A 24,413-nucleotide genomic window follows, 5' to 3' on the forward strand; every position below is an offset into this window, starting at 1 on the left:
ACGAATTTAAAAGAAAAGAATCAGGAAGAACAGTTCGAGGAGTTTGATAAAACGAAACTAAATGAGGTAGATCTACTGTGCCATTTTTATCTTGACAACAGAAAAGTTGACCGGGAACTGTACAAAACCAATATAAAAGACTCAAAGGGGTAATAAATTCGTAACTAATATTATCTAGCTAACATAAGCCACTCTAAAGCACTGTAAAGTAGGATACGTTGCACGAAACAGGACGCTAAGGACCTAGATACAATCTTAAATATATTAGCTGAAATAAGATACGCGTCAGGAAGCAGGACGCTGAGGCCTTAGATACATTTGTAGTAAATGAAGTACATGTAAGATACATATCATGGACGCTTAGGACAAATCGTAAGGAACAGATTTTTAATCTACAGTGTTGATCGAGGATCGAGGTAAACGTCGTAACTACTTGCCCGGACGTTTAGGATCGAGGTAACGTCGTTGATCTAACTGAAGCTGAGTTGATACTGTACATGTTACTTTTCTGGAAGCTTAGGATCGGGTAAACGTCGTTAATCTAACTGAAGCTGAGTAGATACTGAACATGTAACTTGTCCGGACTCTTAGGATCGAGGTAAACGTCGTTAATCTTACTGAAGCTGAGTTGATACTGTACATGTTACTTGTCCGGACGCTTAGGATCGAGGTAAACGTCGTTAAATTAATCTAACTGAAGCTGAGTAGATACTGAACATGTTACTTGTCCGGACTCTTAGGATCGAGGTAAACGTCGTTAATCTAACTGAAGCTAAATACAGACGTAGATATATATAACTTATCAGGACGCTTAATAAGGGCATCGGTAAACGTGGTTAATCTAAATGAATTTATAATAGATCCATTTCACTGAGTACGCTTACGACCTTTATACACTTTGCATTTGTAGTAGAAGTTGTTAAATATACCAAACAGGACCTTGACTTTTGATCTGAATGTTAAGTCAGATGAACACAGAACGTTAACAGGACATTGAATTTGGACCTGATTGTTACGTCAGATAAACACAGAACATTGACAGTACCTTGACTTTGGACCTGATTGTTACGTCAGATAAACACAGAACATGAACAGGACCTTGACTTTGGACCTGATTGGTACGTCAGATAAACACAGAAAATTAACTGGACATTGAATTTGGATCTGATTGTTACGTCAGATAAACACAGAACATTGACAGTACCTTGACTTTGGACCTGCTTGTTACGTCAGATAAACAGAACATTGACAGTACCTTGACTTTGGACCTGATTGTTACGTCAGATAAACACAGAACATTGACAGTACCTTGACTTTGGACCTGATTGTTACGTCAGATAAACACAGAACATTGACAGTACCTTGACTTTGGACCTGATTGTTACGTCAGATAAACACAGAACATTGACAGTACCTTGACTTTGGACCTGATTGTTACGTCAGATAAACACAGAACATTGACAGTACCTTGACTTTGGACCTGATTGTTACGTCAGATAAACACAGAACATTGACAGTACCTTGACTTTGGACCCGATTGTTACGTCAGATAAACACAGAACATTGACAGTACCTTGACTTTGGACCCGATTGTTACGTCAAATAAACACAGAACATTGACAGTACCTTGACTTTGGACCCGATTGTTACGTCAAATAAACACAGAACATTGACAGTACCTTGACTTTGGACCTGATTGTTACGTCAGATAAACACAGAACATTGACAGTACCTTGCCTTTGGACCCGATTGTTACGTCAGATAAACACAGAACATTGACAGTACCTTGACTTTGGACCCGATTGTTACGTCAAATAAACACAGAACATTGACAGTACCTTGACTTTGGACCCGATTGTTACGTCAAATAAACACAGAACATTGACAGTACCTTGACTTTGGACCTGATTGTTACGTCAGATAAACACAGAACATTGACAGTACCTTGACTTCGGACCTGATTGTTACGTCAAATAAACACAGAACGTTAACAGGACATTTACTTTGGACCTGGATACACATTGTACACGTATAGCTGATTCGCGTTAACATCGAACGTACTTTTTATTTAGGACGATATTAAGAAGCACAATGTCGCATAATACAAAAATATATTTAAATATACTTTTAATTAAACAAATGATATTTACATATATGTGTAAAGCAGTACTTTTTCAGAGTGATTCACACAAAAATACAACTTTTAAGGTACATTTTAGCTTCACACAAAAGAGAAGGACTCTGGAATGAAATAATATCATCCGTTTATATTTCGTCTACTTTTGTAAGCGCCGTTTGTTGTGTTGGTCTTTGTTCCCATTGGAAATCCTCTTCCGGTTGTTGATAAGTCGCAATAATAGGAACCCCTGGCACCGATGACGTCACGGTATTTACTGACGTCATCGACGCTTTGTTGTCTTCTCCAGCGTTGGAGATTCCTACGGCTCTGGTCTGACTTCGCTGGAATTTAACTTTGCCGTTATACGCGAGATCTTTGGTCAGTTGTCCTATTTCGACCATCTGTGGTCGCTTGGTGAAGGTGACATGTTTCCGCTTGTCTCCCCGGAATTTAATCCTAGTTTTACTACTAGGATCTAAGTCTTCTGAAGCTGACGGAGAAACTATGACTACACGCGCTCCGCCCGTATACGTCTTCCCGCCTTCCTTGGTCTGTCCATTTCCCATGAGTCACCTCCCCATCGGAATACCTAGGCCATCATCTACCTGTAATATACAAAATTAAAGGATCTTTCATAACCATGAGCTAAACATATGTATTTGCCTATAACGGTGACAAAACGATTGGACACATATCAACATTATCCACGCCCACTCCATCAATATATATACATCGAATTTACAAACATTGATGGACTCACTACCATATATTTACCATCGTATGGCATTACCACTATTTAGTACATCACATGATAAGTTCTAGGATAGCTATTGGATAACTACCCTTGTTCAATTTGGTATAGTTAGCATCCGCCCTTGACAACGGGAAATATACCTGGAGACGGGCACTATACCCTTTTTTGGACCGCTGAGACTGCGGGAAAAGTACCGTGACGCCTAAGAGTTGCGCCCCTTCTCCTAGGGAGCGCTGTACATTTTCTACTTTCACTTCATTGTTGTCGTCTGCCAAAATGGCTTCGAGATTCGGGACCGGGAATGCCGATTGCTTCGCAGAGGCTCAGCAATGCATAAAGACGAAGCAGGCGACACAATTTGCCGTCGCAGTCCTATAAGACTTCCTACTGGAAAAGGGAACCGTATGTGACCTAGCGGTGATTCAATCCAGTGAATTGAACGGTGTTTTGGCGGATTTCTATGCCAATATACGGAACAAAAAAGGAGAGATCTACTCAAAAAGTTATCTTATTGCCATCAGGCAAGGTTTGCGGCGGCATTTACAAGAACCATCATGTGGCAGAGATTTCGACATTCCATTGTTTGTACACCTTCTTTCAAATTTAATAATTGTACCGTTACAATTAACAACAAGTGAACAATTCATGAATCAAAACATCAAATGTTACGTTCAAATTTCCAGCAGTTGTTAATTATTGAATATGTTATCCATGAAGTTCCTCATGTTTGTTTCATGTGATGTACTAAATCTAGTATGGCCCTTTCCCTCGGGAACAGTTCCCTCGGGAAAGGGCCATAATAGAATAATAACCCAACCAAATTCAGTTGGCATTCGTTTAGGCTATGAATGCCGAGGATTGATTGTTAACGTCATCATTATTATGACGTCATAATTGTTACGTTAGATACCACTGACCCTCCCCGGGAGATGGCTGATTCATGTTGGATTTGCCTTTGTCCACTTGGAATTCATATTGCCTATGAATGCCAAATGAAAGCAGTTCAATACTTATATCTACCATTTTTGGAATATGTTCATCTCATTAAAAAAAAAAACAATTACACTTATTATAATTCAGTATTTAGTTCAAATAATGTATGTATCTTGTATGCTTGTTGAACAGCCATCACCCGGGGAGGGTCAGTGGTATCTAACGTAACAATTATGACGTCATAATAATTAGTTTGGTAGGGTTATATAGTGGCAATGCCATACAATGTTGAATATCGCTTAAATAACATAGGAGCAAAAAAAAAAAAGGCATTTTGGACGCATATACCGCGACTTGCAGACGCGAGTTTAACGCTCCATGTGAACATGATCTTTAGGTGAAATTTCAGAAAGAATTAAGATTTGCATGCATGCACGACCGAAATCTTAAATCCAAATTGAATAATGGTATATCATCACTAACTTAGTATTTTAATGAATGAACAAACTGTTACACACAAACTTACCTTATTTAAACAATTTTCCTATGAAACACATAATGACATAATAATGTCGTGTGTCACTATCGATACAATATCACGTACCCGTGGCGTTTTTGTCAATCAAAGCTACAGGTTTATATAGATAAGTATTTACATACGATGTCGACCAATAATCCAACCGTCAAAATGGCGTCGTTTTTCAACACTACCTATAGATCTTGGTACGTTTTCAACCTTTCATTTCACGAAACTGTGCTGAGTTATACAAAGCTGAGCACACACCGATCGCTCCTTTTGATTAAACAAATTAAGTTTTAAATACCTTTGGGTAATGTCTATACTGGCTAACGTGTTCTAAAGACTATTGCGTACTACGGAGTAACACAATATGTACCCCGTGTGGTGGTGTGAAATATTTACTCTGCCTTTGAATTCTCTGTCGTCAAAAAGGTCTATCTATATTCTAATGACTATGTGTATGGCCAAGCCAGTCTGTACACAACTGTATTGTGTAGTCCTGTATCGACATTATTCACGGTCATCATATGTAAGGAATGGGAATCAAATAAAACGCTCGTCTTTTTCTGAGTTGGTATACATATGTTGAATCCGACACGTATCGTGTTTCCGCAGTGATCCTGAGATCCACATCAACAATAGAGACATGGTACATTATAAGGTTTATAGACACGACAAACAATGATTAAGCCTATGTATAATATATTTTACTTTTTAGACGTATATAATATAGTATATCTCTTAAATTATGAAATGTATCAAGAACAATCGAGCGAACACGAACAAATATGTATAAGCCGTGTGCCTATATAAGGCGGTGTTGTGAGGTCTGAGCCACATAATTTAAGTTAACACTACTGCAGCAAACTATAAAGACGTATCTATACACTATAATGTCATCCTACATTTACAACTAATTAAACTGCCAACTTTAACTTACTGTTATATCGGGACTGGGCTGCGCGACTAATTCAATCCACGTTTCTACTGTGACTGCTACTGAAATCACCAAGAAACCAGTTTTATGACGTCACTGTACGTGCAGCGTCACAATGTTTCAAAGAATAATCCAAGTTTTATAATATTGTGATTTAAAAAGTAACACCATCCATGCCCCAAAAGGCAAAGTTTACACCACGTGGTTCTCTGCTCACAATCCTTTCTGGACGTGTTCGATGCCGTGGAGCCTCTCTCGGGGGTTCCCGACGTCCAGGAGGAAGAGAGTACCTCTGACTCCGATGCCTTTTCTCTATCAGCTTTCTTAACTCATCGGTGATGTCGTTTTCCTCTCCGACTTCCGGAACGTCATCGCCAATGCGCTTTATTTTCTCTCCTTTTTCGTGTGAACGTTTGCCGTATCTTCTTTTGAGCATTGCGTCTCTTGCGTCATCTTCCTCGTACAATAGCTCGTCTTTTCTAATATCACCGCTACTGTCCCTTACATCATACTGACTGTACCTTCTGTGTGATTTTTGTCCATCCTTCACGTATAGCGTGTCATCCCTGAAGGACGTTGGTTTATCTATGTGATCTTGTGTGTATTTAGATTCGTCCTTTGTAAATGGGGTATGTTTCGTGTCGTCCTTTGTCAGTCGTCTGTGCCGAGATTTCTCCGTGTCCTTAGATAACTTCACATCTCCGTCTTTAATGAGTTTCTTGTTGTCCTCGGTGCCGTGTGACGTTCTCTCTTCTATCTGTTCTAACCGGACAGGTCTTTGACTTTGCACGGGTTTATTGTCGTCTTTTAAGGGACGTGTAGCTCGTTTTACGCTCGATGTGGACCCCATCGGACTGCCCTGGTGGCACTCTGTATCCGGGACCTTATCATTTCCAAGATGTAATCTAAATCTAAATTGACGAGAGTGTAAGTACACCATGCAATCGGCATGATGATAACATGTTTACGAAAACCTGGTCAAAATTTCATCAGTCACGTTTGAATGACGGCTTTTGGTCATACTCAAAGGCACAATGTTCGCTTTAACGTGGGTTTAAATGGACGTGGTGTACCGACTTAACTGAAAGTAAACCTAATCGATTTTTATTTTTGAAAGACGTCTCGCAAAATGAGCCATGAAAAGATATTGAACTTATGCTGAAATGAAGTTCTTTTATTGATGTACCAGGGTCCGTCTACAGATGTGTGCACGATATACCTTTGACTTACTTATGTTGTAACGTGCATCAATGAGTTTTGATTCCGATTGCCCATTCAAAAGGAGGCTAAATTAAAACTGTTTTTGTCATTTTTATGATATTTATGGAATTTAATATCATACTTACTTCAAAAGAAAAAAGAAACACGGGCAAAAAATATTCCACAACTCTTTTGTTTGCATGATATTTGCTTTTTAGTAATGTTAAATAATTATCCAAGGAATAATGACCTTTGATTCTTTTACTGTTCCAAAGTAGCGGTTAGTCTTTTCCATTCAGTAATATCAAACTTTGTGTTTTTAAAAACTTTATCCTTGGGCTAGTCAAAGTATCAGTGTAAAATGGGCTATGTGGAACATTTTTGTTAAAATATGTCCCTACATGAATGTTCTTACTAAAATAATACAACTCGGTATCAAACTGGCGGTTAAAAAGGAACAGCGAGGGCCAGTTATCCGTCAATGCATTAAAGGATTTTGGTATCTCTAATATCGCGCCATGTGACGGCACGTCATTGTTTTCATTATGACGTCACTTCCGTAAGATATGCCATCGTCCATTTTGTACCATTGGTGACGTTCTCATTTCAAGTAAGTCCGTTCTTTTTGTTGCAAACATGTGCATAACTTTCAACATACCGTCGAATGTGAGGGAGAAGATTGCAATTACGATTTGTATACTCAATAGTTTGATCGCTTTATTTGGAATAGCTCTTATTGGCATGGCAGTATACATGAAGATAAACATTGACTCTAGAATGATGTTGCTGGATGGATATGACACCGATGTTCTGCCATATTTTCTACTTGCAGTTGGAATCAAAGTGGTTATTTTACATATTGTAACCTTTAAGATTGTATACGATTGTTCGACTTCTGAGATGAGTGGGCGATGTGTGAACTTTCTCTTTCTTGCGGTTATACTGTCATTTATTTTAGTCTGGTTCCTACTGGCGGGGGGTCTGATGTGTTTCACTCATCGTTCTGTTATCGAGGAGTCCTTGCAGAATGGTCTGGGCTACGTAATGAAACGGTACAAAACGGATATGTTCGTGAAGGTGACCTTGGATAAACTACAACAGGAATATCACTGTTGTGGCAGCAATGGCTACAGTGATTGGTTTGACGTCAACTGGGTCAATGAAGAATTCCTGAACACCAAACACCCAGACATTATACGGTATGACGACTAGCTTTATGTGCACTGTACATTACACGTAAAGTTAAAAGTAGTAATTATTTTATGCAGAAATACGTGCAGTGTACGTGACTTGTAGTAGGTTAATTTCAGCAGTGATACGTTAAAGGGTGGGTTTGGGTGGGGTAGGGGTGAAGCGGAGCGGACCGTACGATGAATGCAAATCCCAGTTAAAAGTAAGATTGCGTTTTCTCTCATATCCGGTCATGTAAGATAACGCTGGCCATGTAAGATAACCATGCTTGCTGAGTCTATCTTACATGGGCTAATCACATCGCGTAGTAATACAAAAACTAAGGGGAGCAGCTCCCAATATCAACATCTTACGTCGTCTGCTACGTTTGCTCTGTATTTATTAATTGTATCTATAATTTCATTTATATTAATTAATTACATGATCAGTCATGAGTTAAAAATTTGACAACAAAAACATAATTTGTTTTCTATTTTCAACTAGGAACTATATTTCTCTGCGCACTAAATTAAATGAGATGTACAGTAAGTAGCGATGAGGTTCAAAGATGGCGCTTAGAAAATAACGTATGGAAATTATTAAAGTTGAATAACAACTAAACCATAGAGTTATCATGGAAATGTGTTGTTTTTATGCGTGCAACATGTTGCAGTTTGAGGGTATGGAGAATTCATTTCTACTTCTATTTTTGTTTTTAAACTACGGAGAAAGTATTTAAAAAACCGGAAGATGGCGACCGTCTTTGACATTGACAGGTGGAGTATTTGTTTTTTAATGGTAGATATGAGAGAAAACTACTCTAATGTAACAGAAGGTAGGTAGAGAATTCCTCCCTCGGTGATCATAATTGAGGTAAAAACCCAAGGTTTATCTTTGAAAGATAAGACTCTTTCATACATGAATACACGGGAGGTGGATAGAGAATTCCTCCCGAAGAAATATAATAACATTATATACATGTAATAAGGATAAGAAAATGTTGAACAATGGAAACGAAGTCGCTTCGCATAAGTTACAATTATAAAATGTAATTATTTTTCCAACGTTTTAGAACCCAAAGTTATATACATATCATATAATACATATTAACACGCGCATATGTTGATTAAAATTATTCCTTAATTAAGTAGAAAGATTGTTGTTAATATTTGAGTGAATATAAAGAAAGAATAAAGTGCAAAATACGTACTTAGTCACTTCAAGTAATTAATTAAACTGTATTATATTCATTAATCCAACATAATTAAGATACATTTAACTTGAAATAGATGAAGATGATACAAATATTAATGCAATACAGTGATTATACAAATATCAATGTAATAAAGTGATGATACAAAAGTGAGGATACAAAATCAATGTAATAAAATGAGGATACGAATATCAATGTAATAAAATGAGGATACGAATATCAATTTATTGAAGTGAGAATAAAAAAGTGAGGATGCAAATATCAATGTAATGAAGTGAGAATAAAAAAGTGAGGATACAAATATCAATGTAATAACATGAGGATACAAATATCAATGTAATAAAGTGAGGATACAAATATAAATGCAATAAAGTGAGGATACAAAAGTGAGGATACAAATATCAATGTAATAACATGAGGATACAAATATCAATGTAATAAAGTGAGGATACAAAAGTGAGGATACAAATATCAATGCAATAAAGTGATGTAATAAAGATTAACGCAATAAAGTGAGGATACAAATATCAATGTTATAAAGTGAGGATACAAAAGTGAGGATACAAATTTCAATGTAATAAAGTGAGGATACAAAAGTGAGGATACAAATATCAATGTAATAAAGTGAGGATACAAAAGTGAGGATACAAATATCAATATAATAAAGTGAGGATACAAAAGTGAGGATTCAAATATCAATGTAATAAAGTGAGGATACAAAAGTGAGGATACAAATATCAATGTAATAAAATGAGGATACAAATATCAATTTATTGAAGTGAGAATACAAAAGTGAGGATACAAATATCAATGTAATAACGTGAGGATACAAATATCAATGTAATAAAGTGAGGATACAAATATCAATGAAATAAAGTGGGGATACAAATATCAATGCAATAAAGTGAGGATACAAATATTAATGTAATAAAGTGAGGATACAAATATCAATGTAATAAAGTGATGATTCAAATATCAATGTAATAAAGTGAGAATACAAATATCAATGTAATAACGTGAGAATACAAAAGTGAGGATACAAATATCAATGTAATAAAATGAGAATACAAATATCAATTTAATGAAGTGAGGATACAAATATCAATGTAATAACGTGAGGATACAAATATCAATGTAATAACGTAAGGATACAAATATCAATGTACTAACGTGAGTATACAAAAGTGAGGATACAAATATCAATGTAAAGAAGTGAAAATACAAAAGTGAGGATACAAATATCAATGTAATAACATGAGGATACAAATATCAATGTAATAAAGTGAGGATACAAATATCAATGTAATAAAGTGGGGATACAAATATCAACAATAAAGTGAGGATACAAATATCAACGTAATAAAGTGAGTTTACAAATATCAATGTAATAAAGTGGGGATACAAATATTAATGGAATAAAGTGAGGATACAAATATCAACGTAATTAAGTGAGTTTACAAACATCAATGTAATAAAGTGAGTTTACAAATATCACTGTAATAAAGTGGGGATACAAATATCAACGCAATAAAGTGAGGATACAAATATCAATGTAATAAAGTTAGGATACAAAAGTGAGGATACAAATATCAATGTAATAAAGTAAGTGCGGATACAAATATCAATGCAATAAAGTGATGATACAAATATCAATGCAATAGAGCGAGGATACAAAAGTGAGATATAACTATCAATGTAATGAAATGAGGATACAAATATCAATGTAATGAGGTGAGAATACAAAAGTGAGGATACAAATATCAATGTAATAAAGTGGGGATACACAAGTGAGGATACAAATATCAATGTAAAAAGATGAGGATACAAATATCAATGTTATAAAGTGGAGATCTATACAATTATCAATGCAATAAAGTGAGGATACAAATATCAATGTAATAAAGTGAGGATACAAAAGTGAGGCTACAAATATCAATGTAATAAAGTGATGATAAAAATATCAATGCAATAAAGTGAGGATACAAAAGTGAAGATGAAAATATCAATGTAATAATTTGAGGATACAAATATCAATGTAATAAAGTGATATACAAATACCAATGCAATAAAGTGATGATACAAATATCAATGTAATAAAGTGAGGATGCAAATATCAATGTAATAAAGTGATGATACAAATAACAATGCAATAAAGTGAGGATGCAAATATCAATGTAATAAAGTGGGGATGCAAATATCAATGTAATAAAGTGATGATACAAATATCAATGTAATAAAGTGATGATACAAATACCAATGCAATAAAATGAGGATGCAAATATCAATGTAATATAGTGATGATACAAATACCAATGCAATGAAGTCAGGATGCAAATATCAATGTAATAAAGTGATGATACAAATACCAATGCAATAAAGTGAGGATGCAAATATCAATGTAATAAAGTGAGGATACAAATATCAATGTAATAAAGTGATGATACAAATATTAATGTAATAAAATGAGGATACAAATATCCATGTAGTAAAGTGAGGATACAAAAGTGATGATACATATATCAATGTAAGAAAGTGAGAATAAAAATATCAATGCAATTAAGTGAGGATACAAATATTAATGCAATAAAGTTAGGATACAAATATTAATGTAATAAAGTGAGGATACAAAAGTGAGGATACAAAATGTACAAATATCAATGTAATAAAGTGAGGATACAAAAGTGATGATACAAATATCAATGCAATAAATTGAGGTTACAAATATTCTCTGTTTATGTTATTTTCTGTAGGAAGCTGAAGGGGGGTTTATTCTACTCGGACGATGTTCCCTACAGTTGTTGTGACGTAACATCACCCCGTCCATGTGTCCATCATGCTGTCAAGGACAAATCGATGCACGTGCACTACGGAAGTGTAACTCTGTACCAATCCGGCTGTTCCAACGTCCTGATGGATTTCTTTGAAAACAGAATCCTTGTACCGACAGGATGGTCAGTCATCTCGGCTTTCCTTTTACAGGTTCGTTACCTTACTTTCTTCGAATGGAATTTTTCATTCCGCGATTGTATAGTTGGTTTTATTCCAAACTCACTTTTTCAACGCACGACTTTCTCACCTGTCACACCTGGACACGTACTCAAGACATCTCCAAATAGGGACAAACACCGAAACTACCGGACAGGTAACACACCAAATATGAACATACACGTCAAGTTACGAAGAGTAACGAACACTCATCGGACAGAACACAGACAATAGACATAGGGACTAGACTCAAACAACCCTACTATTACATAAACATTCTCAGGCATTAAATAAAGACTTGAAACATATACACATGAATATCCCTTGGTAAATTGCTGTGACATTTACATTAATGTTCATTAAAGGGTTTTAAAAATTAAGGTAAACGGTAACGTAAAGTACGAATGTGGTGTCACCATTGTCACTGTTATAAAATAAAGGAAATATCTGTTTAGTCCTTTTCTACAGAAATATTCAATATATAATTGATATGTTAAGTAGCAGTTTACGGAGTTAAATTGTTAGAAATTTTACTTTTTGAAAATAAAAATCAGGAGGTAACTCTTGACCTTTACACTGCCACTACTAGAGTTCATCATTCATCAAAATAGAGTCACCCTTGAAGCTGAAAACTGAATTACTTGGCAACGGAAGTCATTCCGTCTTCTATGTTGTTTCGTTTTCGATTACAACGTGGGACATTGTACCTTAAGTCAGATGTACTTCTGATTTATATATATGCAAGACCACACATTTGTGTTTTCCTAACGAATCAGAAAGCACTCATTCATTGCGCGGACGAATATATACATGTACGTCCGCGCAATAAATGAGTGCTTTCTGATTCGTTAAACAAAAANGAGTACATCATGTTGATATAATGATCTTAGAATTAGTTATCTGTGTAACTATCGGTTATCTACACAGACGTAACATACAGTTAATATCATTTCATGTTGTATCGATCTGTTTCGTGGTAAATTCTTCNCCGGCTAGTAGGTAAAAATACAACATTTCATGGTCTGAAAATTGCTTGTATTACTATAACAAGATTCAACAGGTATGTGATAAAGTTGTATGTTTCTTTCCACGATGAGCTATTTCTACAATAAACGACATCTGACCTATCTACATGTGTTTACGTTTGAAGTTCGTGACGTTGGTGTTGATGCGATACCTGCAGACTTCCATGGCGGATGCACGTGACATGGAGGATCCCGAGGGGGAAGGGGCGGGGTACTGCTGTCCAGGCTGTCCGTGTGACTGCTGCTCTCCCGGGGACCCCATGAAATATGTCAAACGTAAAAATAATTTATACTCTTAAAACGTTCTTTACTTTAATAAGCTTTACAAATGTACTTAAATATGATGAAAATTAGTAGTTATATACCAAGGTATATTAACTGGCATTTGATTATTATTTTACTCAGTCTCGTTTTTTAAAGCTTAAAAATTACCCATATGATAAACACAACACTGTTCGATACATATTTCATTATCACTGCTCACTCCGGGGATCCTAGGATATTCTCTTTGTCAATTATATACCGAGTTCGGTGAGTATGAGAGTACATCATGTTGATATAATGATCTTAGAATTAGTTAACTGTGAACTATCGGTTATCTACACAGACGTACCATACAGTGAATATCATTTCATGTTGTATCGATCTGTTTCGTGGTAAATTTTTCTCTTACTGACCGAGAACACACTTGTTACATGTTTAATTGCTCACTTAATCATTACGTCAGCATCTTAACCAATCTTTCTTTGTTACAAACTAAATAGCGAAGAGGTGTTCCAGCGATGACATAGAAGATGGAAAGGGTGGAACTGCCCCAGAGTTTGACTTTGAGGATAGTAGTGGTAGGGACAATTCGACGGACAAGAACAAAGAAGACAAGAGGAACAGAAGAAAGGACAAAAAGGACAAAAAAGGAAAGGATAAAAAGGACAAAACTAGAAAGGATAAATCCAAGGAACGTTAGGATAAAAAAGCTTAAACTGGTGGTAAAAAATAACCTACTAAACGGAAAGGTTCGCCTAAATCAAAAATGTCTCCCGGAAAGAAAACTTCGCCAACAGCGTCAGATCATGATCAACACAGAACATTAACAGGACATTGACTTTGGACCTGATTGTTACGTCGGATAAACACAGAACATGAACAGGACATTTACTTTGGACCTGATTGTTACGCCAGATAAACACAGAACATGAACAGGACCTTGTCCTTGGACCTGATTGTTACGACAGATAAACACAGCACATTAACAGGACCTTGACTTTGGACCTTATTGTTCCGTCGGATAAACACAGAACACCAACAGGACCTTGACTTTGGACCTGATTGTTGCGTCAGATAAACACAGAACATGAACAGGACATTTACTTTGGACCTGATTGTTACGTCGGATAAACACAGAACACCAACAGGACCTTGACTTTGGACCTGATTGTTACGTCGGATAAACACAGAACACCAACAGGACCTTGACTTTGGACCTGATTGTTACGGGACCTTGTCTTTGGACCTGATTGTTACGACAGATAAACACAGCACATTAACAGGACCTTGACTTTGGACCTGATTGTTGCGTCAGATAAACACAGAACATGAACAGGACCTTGACTTTGTACCTGATTGTTACGACAGATAAACACAGAACATGAACAGGACATTTTCTTTGGACCTGATTGTTACGTCAGATCAACACAGAACATGAACAGGACCTTGACTTTGCACCTGATTGTTACGTCAGATAAACACAGTGATTTTGGACCTGATTGTTACGTCAGATAAACACAAAACATTAACAGGCCCTTGCCTTTGGACCTGATTGTTACGTCAGATAAACAGAGAACATGAACAGGACCTTGACTTTGGACCTGAGTGTTACGTCAGATAAACACAGAACATTAATAGGACCTTGACTTTGGACCTGATTGTTGCGTCAGATAAACACAGAACATGAACAGGACATTGACTTTGGACCTGATTGTTACGTCAGTTAAACACAGAACATGAACAGGACATTTACTTTGGACCTGATTGTAACGTCAGATAAACACAGACCATTAACAGGACCTTGTCTTTGGACCTGATTGTTCGACAGATAAACACAGAACATTAACAGGACATTTACTTTGGACCTGATTGTAACGTCAGATAAACACAGACCATTAACAGGACCTTGTCTTTGGACCTGATTGTTCGACAGATAAACACAGAACATTAACAGGACCTTGACTTTGGACCTTATTGTTCCGTCGGATAAACACAGAACACCAACAGGACCTTGACTTTGGACCTGATTGTTGCGTCAGATAAACACAGAACATGAACAGGACCTTGACTTTGTACCTGATTGTTACGACAGATAAACACAGAACATGAACAGGACCTTGTCCTTGGACCTGATTGTTACGACAGATAAACACAGCACATTAACAGGACCTTGACTTTGGACCTGATTGTTACGCCAGATAAACACAGAACATTAACAGGACATTTACTTTGGACCTGATTGTTACGTCGGATAAACACAGAACACCAACAGGACCTTGACTTTGGACCTGATTGTTACGCCAGATAAACACAGAACATGAACAGGCCCTTGACTTTGGACCTTATTGTTACGTCGGATAAACACAGAACATTAACAGGACCTTGACTTTGGACCTTATTGTTACGTCGGATAAACACAGAACACCAACAGGACCTTGACTTTGGACCTGATTGTTACGTCAGATAAACACAGAACATGAACAGGACCTTGACTTTGGACCTTATTGTTACGTCGGATAAACACAGAACATCAACAGGACCTTGACTTTGGACCTGATTGTTGCGTCAGATAAACACAGAACATGAACAGGACCTTGACTTTGGACCTTATTGTTACGTCGGATAAACACAGAACATCAACAGGACCTTGACTTTGGACCTGATTGTTGCGTCAGATAAACACAGAACATGAACAGTACCTTGACTTTGGACCTGATTGTTACGTCAGATAAACACAGAACGTTAACAGGACCTTGTCTTTGGACCTGATTGTTACGACAGATAAACACAGAACATTAACAGGACCTTGATTTTGGACCTGATTGTTACGTCAGATAAACACAGAACGTTAACAGGACCTTGTCTTTGGACCTTATTGTTTCGTTAGCTAATCACAGAACATTAACAGTACCTTTACTTTGGACCTGATTGTTACGTCAGATAAACACAGAACATTAACAGGCCTTCGCTTTGGACCTGATTGTTACGTCAGATAAACACAGAACATTAACAGGCCTTCGCTTTGGACCTGATTGTTACGTCAGATAAACACAGAACATGAACAGGACCTTGACTTTGGACCTGATTGTTACGTCAGATAAACAAAAAACATTAACAGGCCTTTGTCTTTGGACCTGATTGTTACGTCAGATAAACACAGACCATTAGCACGAGCTTGACTTTGGACCTGATTGTTACGTCAGATAAACACAGAACATGAACAGGACCTTGACTTTGGACCTGATTGTTACTTCAGACAAATACAGAACATTGACAGTACCTTGTCTTTGGACCTGATTGTTACGTCAGATAAACACAGAACATTAGCACGAGCTTGACTTTGGACCTGATTGTTACGTCAGATAAACAAAGAAACAAAAACGGGACATTTACTTTGGACCTGATTGTTACGTCAGATAAACAAAAAACATTAACAGGCCTTTGTCTTTGGACCTGATTGTTATGTCAGATAAACACAGAACATTAACAGGACCTTGACTTTGGACCTGATTGTTACGTCAGATAAACAAAGAAACAAAAACGGGACATTTACTTTGGACCTGATTGTTACGTCAGATAAACAAAAAACATTAACAGGCCTTTGTCTTTGGACCTGATTGTTATGTCAGATAAACACAGAACATTAACAGGACCTTGACTTTGGACCTTATTGTTCCGTCAGATAAACACAAATCATGAACAGGGCATTTACTTTGGACCTGATTGTTACGTCAGATATACACAGAACATTAACAGGCCCTTGTCTTTGGACCTGATTGTTACGTCAGATAAACACAGAACATGAACAGGGCATTTACTTTGGACCTGATTGTTACGTCAGATAAACACAGAACATTAACAGGACCTTGACTTTGGGTCTGATTGTTACGTCAGATAAACACAGAACATTAACAGGCCTTTGTCTTTGGACCTGATTGTTACGTCAGATAAACACAGAACATTAACAGGACCTTGACTTTGGACCTTATTGTTCCGTCAGATAAACACAAATCATGAACAGGGCATTTACTTTGGACCTGATTGTTACGTCAGATAAACACAGAACATGAACAGGGCATTTACTTTGGACCTGAGTGTTACGTCAGATAAACACAGAACATTAGCACGAGCTTGGCTTTGGACCTGATTGTTACGTCAGACAAATCAAACACAGAACATTAGCACGAGCTTGGCTTTGGACCTGATTGTTACGTCAGACAAACACAGAACATGAACAGGACATTTACTTTGGACCTGATTGTTACGTCAGATAAACACAGAACATGAACAGGACATTCTGATTGTTTCGTCAGCTTATCACAGAACATTAACAGGACCTTGACTTTGGACCGATTGTTATGTCAGATAAACACAGAGCATTAACAGGACCTTGTCTTTGGACCTGATTGTTACGTCAGATAAACACAGAACATACATTCTGATTGTTTCGTCAGCTAATCACAGAACATTAACAGGACCTTGTCTTTGGACCTGATTGTTACGTCAGACAAACACAGAACATGAACAGGACATTTACTTTGGACCTGATTGTTACATGAACAGGACATTTACTTTGGACCTGATTGTTACATGAACAGGACATTTACTTTGGACCTGATTGTTACATGAACAGGACATTTACTTTGGACCTGATTGTTACGTCAGATAAACACAGACCATTAACAGGACCTTGTCTTTGGACCTGATTGTTACTTCGGATAAATACAGAACATTAACAGGACCTTGACTTTGGACCTGATTGTTACGTCAGATAAACACAGAACATTAACAGGACCTTAACTTCGGACCTGATTGTTACGTCAGATAAACACAGCACATTAACAGGACCTTGACTTTGGACCTGGGTACACATTGTACACGTATAGCAGATTCGCGTTAACATTGTACGTACAAAGTATTTTTTATTTAGGACGATATTAAGAAGCACAATGTCACATAATACAAAAATATGTTCAAATATACTTTTAATTAAGCAAATGATATTTACATATATGTGTATTGCAGGACTTTTTCAGAGTGATTCACTATACAACATCTGTTCACAGCATTCAATTTAATGTTATGGTATATATCTCAATGAATAATGAAGTCTTTCTCTGTTCATAAAGTTAAAGGTACATTTTAGCTTCACACAAAAGGGAAGGACTCTGGAATAAAATGATATCATCCGTTTATATTTCGTCTACTTTTGTAAGCGCCGTTTGTTGCGTTGGTCTTTGTTCCCATTGGAAATCCTCTTCTGGTTGTTGATAAGTCGCAATGCTAGGAACCCCTGGCACCGATGACGTCACGGTATTTACTGACGTCATCGACGCTTTGTTGTCTTCTCCAGCGTTGGAGATTCCTACGGCTCTGGTCTGACTTCGCTGGAATTTAACTTTGCCGTTATACGCGAGATCTTTGGTCAGTTGTCCTATTTCGACCATCTGTGGTCGCTTGGTGAAGGTGACATGTTTCCGCTTGTCTCCCCGGAATTTAATTCGAGTTTTACTACTAGGATCTAAGTCTTCTGAAGCTGACGGAGAACTATGACTACACGCGCTCCGCCCGTATACGTCTTCCCGCCTTCCTTGGTCTGTCTATTTCCCATGAGTCACCTCCCCATCGGAATACCTAGGCCATCATCTACCTGTAATATACAAAATTAAAGGATCTCTCATAACCATTAGCTAAAAGTATGTATTTGCCTATAACAGTGACAAAACGATTGGACACATATTAACGCCCACTCCACCAATATATATACATCGAATTTACAAACATAAATGGACTCACTGCCATATATTTATGACTATACCATCGCCCGGGGAGGGTCAGTGGTATTTATTATACCTCTACTTTATTTACTCTATATAAAAGTAATTGGTTAAATCGAATATATCCCCACTGTGTTTCAGTCCTGTGTGTTGGTCTGGGAACTAAAACACACCTACACTCGGGTGTTTCCGCCGAGTCAATCAGGCGAGAGGTGGGCGGAGCTTATAACCGAACTCGGAAGCGACGCGCGAGGTGGAAGGAGCTTGCTACCGAACTCGGAAGCGACGCGCGAGGTGGGCGGAGCTTGCTTCCGAACAAGAAGCATTTGTTTTTTTTGCCATCAAAAGGATAGTTGGGACGTGAAGCTAAACTGCTTATAGTTTACAAATATTTTCTAGTTAAAACTATCTCTCTAGTGTGTATCGGTATAATAAAACGGTTAAAGTATGGGTTTGCCTCGGGAAAAAGACCTGGTCTCGGGACACCAGAAACTTGCTTTTCCGTCTTTGCGTACTACAGAGTTATCTCTCTTGGGCGCAGGTATTGATTGTAACGTCATTGGTCTGTGTGAGAAAATTACGTCGTTTTCTCAAAACATGATGTCGTTATTCTCACAAACAAGTGACGTAACAATCAATACCTGCTCCCAAGAGAAGATAACTCTGCAATATGCAAAGACGGAATATCCTTCAACCCTATACTTAAACTGTATACTAACGTAACAATTTTGACGTCAACACTACCTATAGATCTTGGTACGATTTCAATCTTTCATTTCACGGAACTGTGCCGAGTTACTCCAAGCTGAGCACACACGGATCGCTCCTTTTGATTAAACGAATAAATTAAGTTTTAAATACCTTTGGGTAACGTCTATACTGGCTAACGTATTCTAAAGACTATTGCGTACTACGGAGTAACACAATATGTACCCCCGTGTGATGGTGTGAAATATTTACTCTGCCTTTGAATTCACTGTCGTCAAAAGGTCTATCTATATTCTAATGACTATGTGTATGGCCAAGCCAGTCTGTACACAACTGTATTGTGTAGTCCTGTATCGACATTATTCACGGTCATCATATGTAAGGAATGGGAATCAAATAAAACGCTCGTCGTTTTCCGAGTTGGTATACATATGTTGAATCCGACTCGTATCGTGTTTCCGCAGTGATCCTGAGATCCACATCAACAACAGAGACATGGGACATTATAAGGTTTATAGACACGACAAACAATCATTAAGCCTATGTATAATATATTTTACTTTTTAGACGTATATAATATAGTATATATCTTAGATTATGAAATGTATCAAGAACAATCGAGCGAACAGGAACAAATATGTATAAGCCGTGTGCCTATATAAGGCGGTGTTGTGAGGTCTGAGCCACATAATTTAAGTTAACACTACTGCAGCAAACTATAAAGACGTATCTATTAACTATAATGTCATACTACATTTACAACTAATTAAACTGCCAACTTTAACTTACTGTTATATCGGGACTGGGCTGCGCGACTAATTCAATCCACGTTTCTACTGTGACTGCTACTGAAATCACCAAGAAACCAGTTTTATGACGTCACTGTACGTGCAGCGTCACAATATTTCAAAGAATAATCCAAGTTTTATAATATTGTGATTTAAAATGTAACACCATCCTTGCCCCAAAAGGCAAAGTTTACACCACGTGGTTCTCTGCTCACAATCCTTTCTGGACGTGTTCGATGCCGTGGAGCCTCTCTCGGGGGTTCCCGACGTCCAGGAGGAAGAGAGTACCTCTGACTCCGATGCCTTTTCTCTATCAGCCTTCTTAACTCATCGGTGTCGTCGTTTTCCTCTCCGACCTCCGGACCGTCATCGCCAATGTGCTTTATTTTCTCTCCTTTTTCGTGTGAAAGTTTGCCGTATCTTCTTTTGAGCATTGCGTCTCTTGCATCATCTTCCTCGTACAATAGCTCGTCTTTTCTAATATCACCGCTACTGTCCCTTACATCATACTGACTGTACCTTCTGCGTGATTTTTGTCCATCCTTCACGTGTAGCGTGTCATCCCTGAAGGACGTTGGTTTATCTATGTGATCTTGTGTGTATTTAGATTCGTCCTTTGTAAATGGGGTATGTTTCGTGTCGTCCTTTGTCAGTCGTCTGTGCCGAGATTTCTCCGTGTCCTTAGACAACTTCACATCTTCGTCTTTAATGAGTTTCTTGTTGTCCTCGGTGCCGTGTGACGTTCTCTCCTCTATCTGTTCTAACCGGACAGGTCTTTGACTTTGCACGGGTTTATTGTCGTCTTTTAAGGGACGTGTAGTTCGTTTTACACTCGATGTGGACCCCATCGGACTGCCCTGGTGGCACTCTGTATCCGGGACCTTATCATTTCCAAGATGTAATCTAAATCCAAATTGACGAGAGTGTAAGTACACCATGCAATCGGCATGATGATAACATGTTTACAAAAACCTGGTCAAAATTTCATCAGTCACGTTTGAATGACGGCTTTTGCTCAGAATCAAAGGCACAATGTTCGCTTTAACGTGGGTTTAAATGAACGTGGTGTACCGACTTAACTGAAAGTAAACCTAATCGATTTTTATTTTTGAAAGACGTCTCGCAAAATGAGCCATGAATAGATATTTAACTTATGCTGAAATGAAGTTCTTTTATTGATGTACCAGGGTCCGTCTACAGATGTGTGCACGATATACCTTTGACTTACTTATGTTGTAACGTGCATCAATGAGTTTTGATTCCGATTGCCCATTCAAGAGGAGGCTAAATTAAAACTGTTCTTGTCATTTTTATGATATTTATGGAATACAATTCCATACTTACTTCAATGGAAAAAAGAAACACACGTGCGAAAATAACTCTACAACTCGCAGTTATTCCATGCCAACAATTCATATTAAGCAGAAGGGGCAAAATCCGGAAATTTGGGAGGGGGTGTGATATCACTTTTCTATGGGGTGTGATATCACTTTCAAGGGGGTATGATATTACTCCAAGGGTGTGTGCTATCACCCGGGCTGATATCAACTTGTGGAAATTTTAGACTTATTACACATACAAAAAGGGTGTTATTATTAGTAAACATATGATAAATAGAGAATAATACATGCCTTTTTCCATATCACACCCAGTATCAACCCGAGACTGCAATATCAGCCCAAGGGCCGAAGGCCCGATGGCTGATATTGGTCGAGGGTTGATACTGGGTGTGATATGGAAAAAGGCGTGTTTTATTCTCTATGTATCAAACTGGTGGTTGAAAAGGAACAGCGAGGGCCAGTTATATTATATTATCTGTCATTAAAGGATTTTGGTATCTCTAATTTCGCGCCATATGACGGCACGTCATTGTTTTCATTATGACGTCACTTCCGTAAGATAAGCCATCATCCATTTTGTACCATTGGTGACGTTCTCATTTCAAGTAAGTCCGTTCTTTTTGTTGCAAACATGTGCATAACTTGCAACATATCGTCGAACGTGAGAGAGAAGATTGCAATTACGATTTGTATACTCAATAGTTTGATCGCTTTATTTGGAATAGCTCTTATTGGCATGGCAGTATACATGAAGATAAACATTGAATCTAGAATGATGCTGCTGGATGGATATGACACCGACGTTCTGCCATATTTTCTACTTGCAGTTGGAATCAAAGTGGTTATTTTACATATTGTAACCTTTAAGATTGTATACGATTGTTCGACTTCTGAGATGAATGGGCGATGTGTGAACTTTCTCTTTCTTGCGGTTATACTGTCATTTATTTTAGTCTGGTTCCTACTGGCGGGGGGGCTGATGTGTTTCACTCATCGTTCTGTTATCGAGGAGTCCTTGCAGAATGGTCTGGGCTACGTAATGAAACGGTACAAAACGGATATGTTCGTGAAGGTGACCTTGGATAAACTACAGCAGGAATATCACTGTTGTGGCAGCAATGGCTACAGTGATTGGTTTGACGTCAACTGGGTCAATGAAGAATTCCTGAACACCAAACACCCAGACATTATACGGTATGACGACTCGCTTTATGTGCACTGTACATTACACGTAAAGTTAAATGTAGTAATTATTTCATGCAGAAATACGTCCGTCGTTGGATATATCTACGATTTATGTGCAGTAGTAGGTTAATTTCAGCAGCGATACGTTAAAGAGTGGGGTGGGTTTGGGTGAGAGCGGAGCAGACCGTACGATGAAGGCAAATCCCAATTAAAAGTAAGAGCGCGTTTGTCCCAATGTTAACAACTTACGTCGTCTGCTACATTAGCTCTGTATTTATTAATTGTATCTATAATTTCATTTATATCAATCAATTACATAATCAGTCATGATATTTTTTTATTCATTTTTTCTATTTTCTACTAGGAGCTATATTTCTCTGCGCACTAAATGAAGTGTACAGTAAGTAGGGATGAAGTTCAAAGATGGCGCTTAGAAAATGTCGTATGGAAAATAGAAAGTTGAATAACAACTAAACCATAGAGTTATCATGGAAATGTGTTGTTTTTATGCGTGCAACTTGTTGCAGTTTGAGGGTATGGAGAATTCATTTCTACTTATATTTTTGTTTTTAAACTATGGAGAAAGTATTTTAAAAACCGGAAGATGGCGACCGTCTGTCGATGTTGACAGGTATTTGTTTTTTAATGGTAGATATGAGAGAGAAAAAATACTCTTTCACATGTAACGGTAGATTGATAGAGAATTCCTCCCTCTGTGATCATAATTGGGGTAAAACCAGAGGCTTATCTTTGAAAGATAAGACTCTTTCATATGTACCGGAGATGGATAGAGAATTCCTCCCGAGGGGATCATAAATTGGGGTAAAACGGTTAATCCGAGGCTCTGCCGAGTGTTTTACCCCAATTTATAGGTATAGGTAACGAGGTAGGGGCAAAGGCACATTTGATTTCGTAGAAGAAATATATATAGAGAATAATACATGCCTTTTTCCATATCACACCCAGTATCAACCCAAGACTGCAATATCAGCCCAAGGGCCGAAGGCCCGAGGGCTGATATTGGTCGAGGTTTGATACTGGGTGTGATATGGGAAAAAAGGCATGTTTTATTCTGTTTATTACATACTTACTAATAAAAGCTACTATCTTATGATCTATTTTTCTTTTGAAATATTGAAAAACGAAAAATTTCCACAACGGGTTTTGCGGGCTGATACGTGTTTTAAGGTGTGATACGGCGGGGGCTGATACGGCTTTTGGGGTGTGATACGGCGATGGCTGATATGGGTAAGAGCAATTGTGTCGTATCGCATATACAAATANGTGGGGATGCAAATTTCAATGTAATAAAGTGAGGATGCAAATATCAATGCAATAAAGTGAGGATTCAAATATCAATGTAATAAAGTGATGATACAAATAACAATGTAATGAAGTGATGATACAAATACCAATGCAATAAAGTGAGGATGCAAATATCAATGTAATAAAGTGAGGATGCAAATATCAATGTAATAAAGTGATGATACAAATA

The 24,413-nt window shown here is 37.5% G+C and overlaps 3 protein-coding genes across 12 annotated transcripts in view; 1 reads left to right on the forward strand and 2 right to left on the reverse strand.

Moving 5' to 3' along the window:
• Positions 1-2,117: 2,117 nt before the first annotated feature.
• Positions 2,118-6,262, reverse strand: LOC110466529. 2 transcript variants are annotated; one of them, XM_021523082.1, is made up of 3 exons: positions 5,910-6,262; positions 5,267-5,879; positions 2,118-2,724 (listed from the first exon to the last, which is right to left on the reverse strand). In XM_021523082.1, the coding sequence occupies exons 1-2, from the start codon at positions 6,201-6,203 to the stop codon at positions 5,418-5,420; spliced, it is 756 nt and encodes a 251-aa protein (XP_021378757.1). In that variant the 5' UTR covers positions 6,204-6,262; the 3' UTR covers positions 2,118-2,724; positions 5,267-5,417. The 2 variants fall into 2 exon arrangements, with proteins under 2 accessions (XP_021378757.1, XP_021378756.1); XM_021523081.1 differs by having other exon boundaries at positions 5,267-6,262.
• A 775-nt stretch (positions 6,263-7,037) lies between these two features.
• The window catches only part of LOC110466526 (photoreceptor outer segment membrane glycoprotein 2-like), a 25,345-nt gene continuing 7,969 nt past the window's right edge, over positions 7,038-24,413 (forward strand). The window contains exons 1-5 of one of the 4 annotated variants that reach the window (XM_021523077.1): positions 7,038-7,073; positions 7,478-7,662; positions 11,597-11,825; positions 12,982-13,132; positions 13,621-13,698. In XM_021523077.1, coding sequence (XP_021378752.1) covers positions 7,508-7,662; positions 11,597-11,825; positions 12,982-13,132; positions 13,621-13,698 — 613 coding nt within the window. In that variant the 5' untranslated portion in view covers positions 7,038-7,073; positions 7,478-7,507. Of the gene's footprint in view, positions 7,663-11,596; positions 11,826-12,981; positions 13,133-13,620; positions 13,699-22,303; positions 22,407-24,413 lie in introns of those variants that run through there. The other 3 variants (XM_021523074.1, XM_021523076.1, XM_021523075.1) reach the window with 3 other exon arrangements.
• Positions 15,324-21,436, reverse strand: LOC110466527. 6 transcript variants are annotated; one of them, XR_002464742.1, is made up of 5 exons: positions 20,395-21,417; positions 17,770-18,770; positions 17,599-17,664; positions 16,308-17,091; positions 15,324-15,355 (listed from the first exon to the last, which is right to left on the reverse strand). XR_002464742.1 is itself a non-coding variant. In XM_021523078.1 (3 exons), the coding sequence occupies exon 1, from the start codon at positions 21,329-21,331 to the stop codon at positions 20,546-20,548; it is 786 nt and encodes a 261-aa protein (XP_021378753.1). In that variant the 5' UTR covers positions 21,332-21,436; the 3' UTR covers positions 15,461-17,104; positions 17,876-18,770; positions 20,395-20,545. The 6 variants fall into 6 exon arrangements, 3 of the variants coding, with proteins under 3 accessions (XP_021378753.1, XP_021378754.1, XP_021378755.1); XR_002464743.1 differs by lacking the exon at positions 15,324-15,355 and adding an exon at positions 16,233-16,254 and having other exon boundaries at positions 16,414-17,091; positions 20,395-21,416; XR_002464741.1 differs by lacking the exon at positions 15,324-15,355 and having other exon boundaries at positions 15,462-17,091; positions 20,395-21,403.

Source organism: Mizuhopecten yessoensis, unplaced genomic scaffold, assembly GCF_002113885.1.
Source record: "Mizuhopecten yessoensis strain PY_sf001 unplaced genomic scaffold, ASM211388v2 scaffold11135, whole genome shotgun sequence".
Taxonomy (NCBI): domain Eukaryota; kingdom Metazoa; phylum Mollusca; class Bivalvia; order Pectinida; family Pectinidae; genus Mizuhopecten; species Mizuhopecten yessoensis.

What these genes read in the sequence shown, in the direction of transcription:
- LOC110466529 (XM_021523081.1), bottom strand. Translation starts at nt 6,203, where the DNA reads ATGGTGTACTTACACTCTCGTCAATTTAGATTTAGATTACATCTTGGA.
- LOC110466527 (XM_021523078.1), bottom strand. Translation starts at nt 21,331, where the DNA reads ATGGTGTACTTACACTCTCGTCAATTTGGATTTAGATTACATCTTGGA.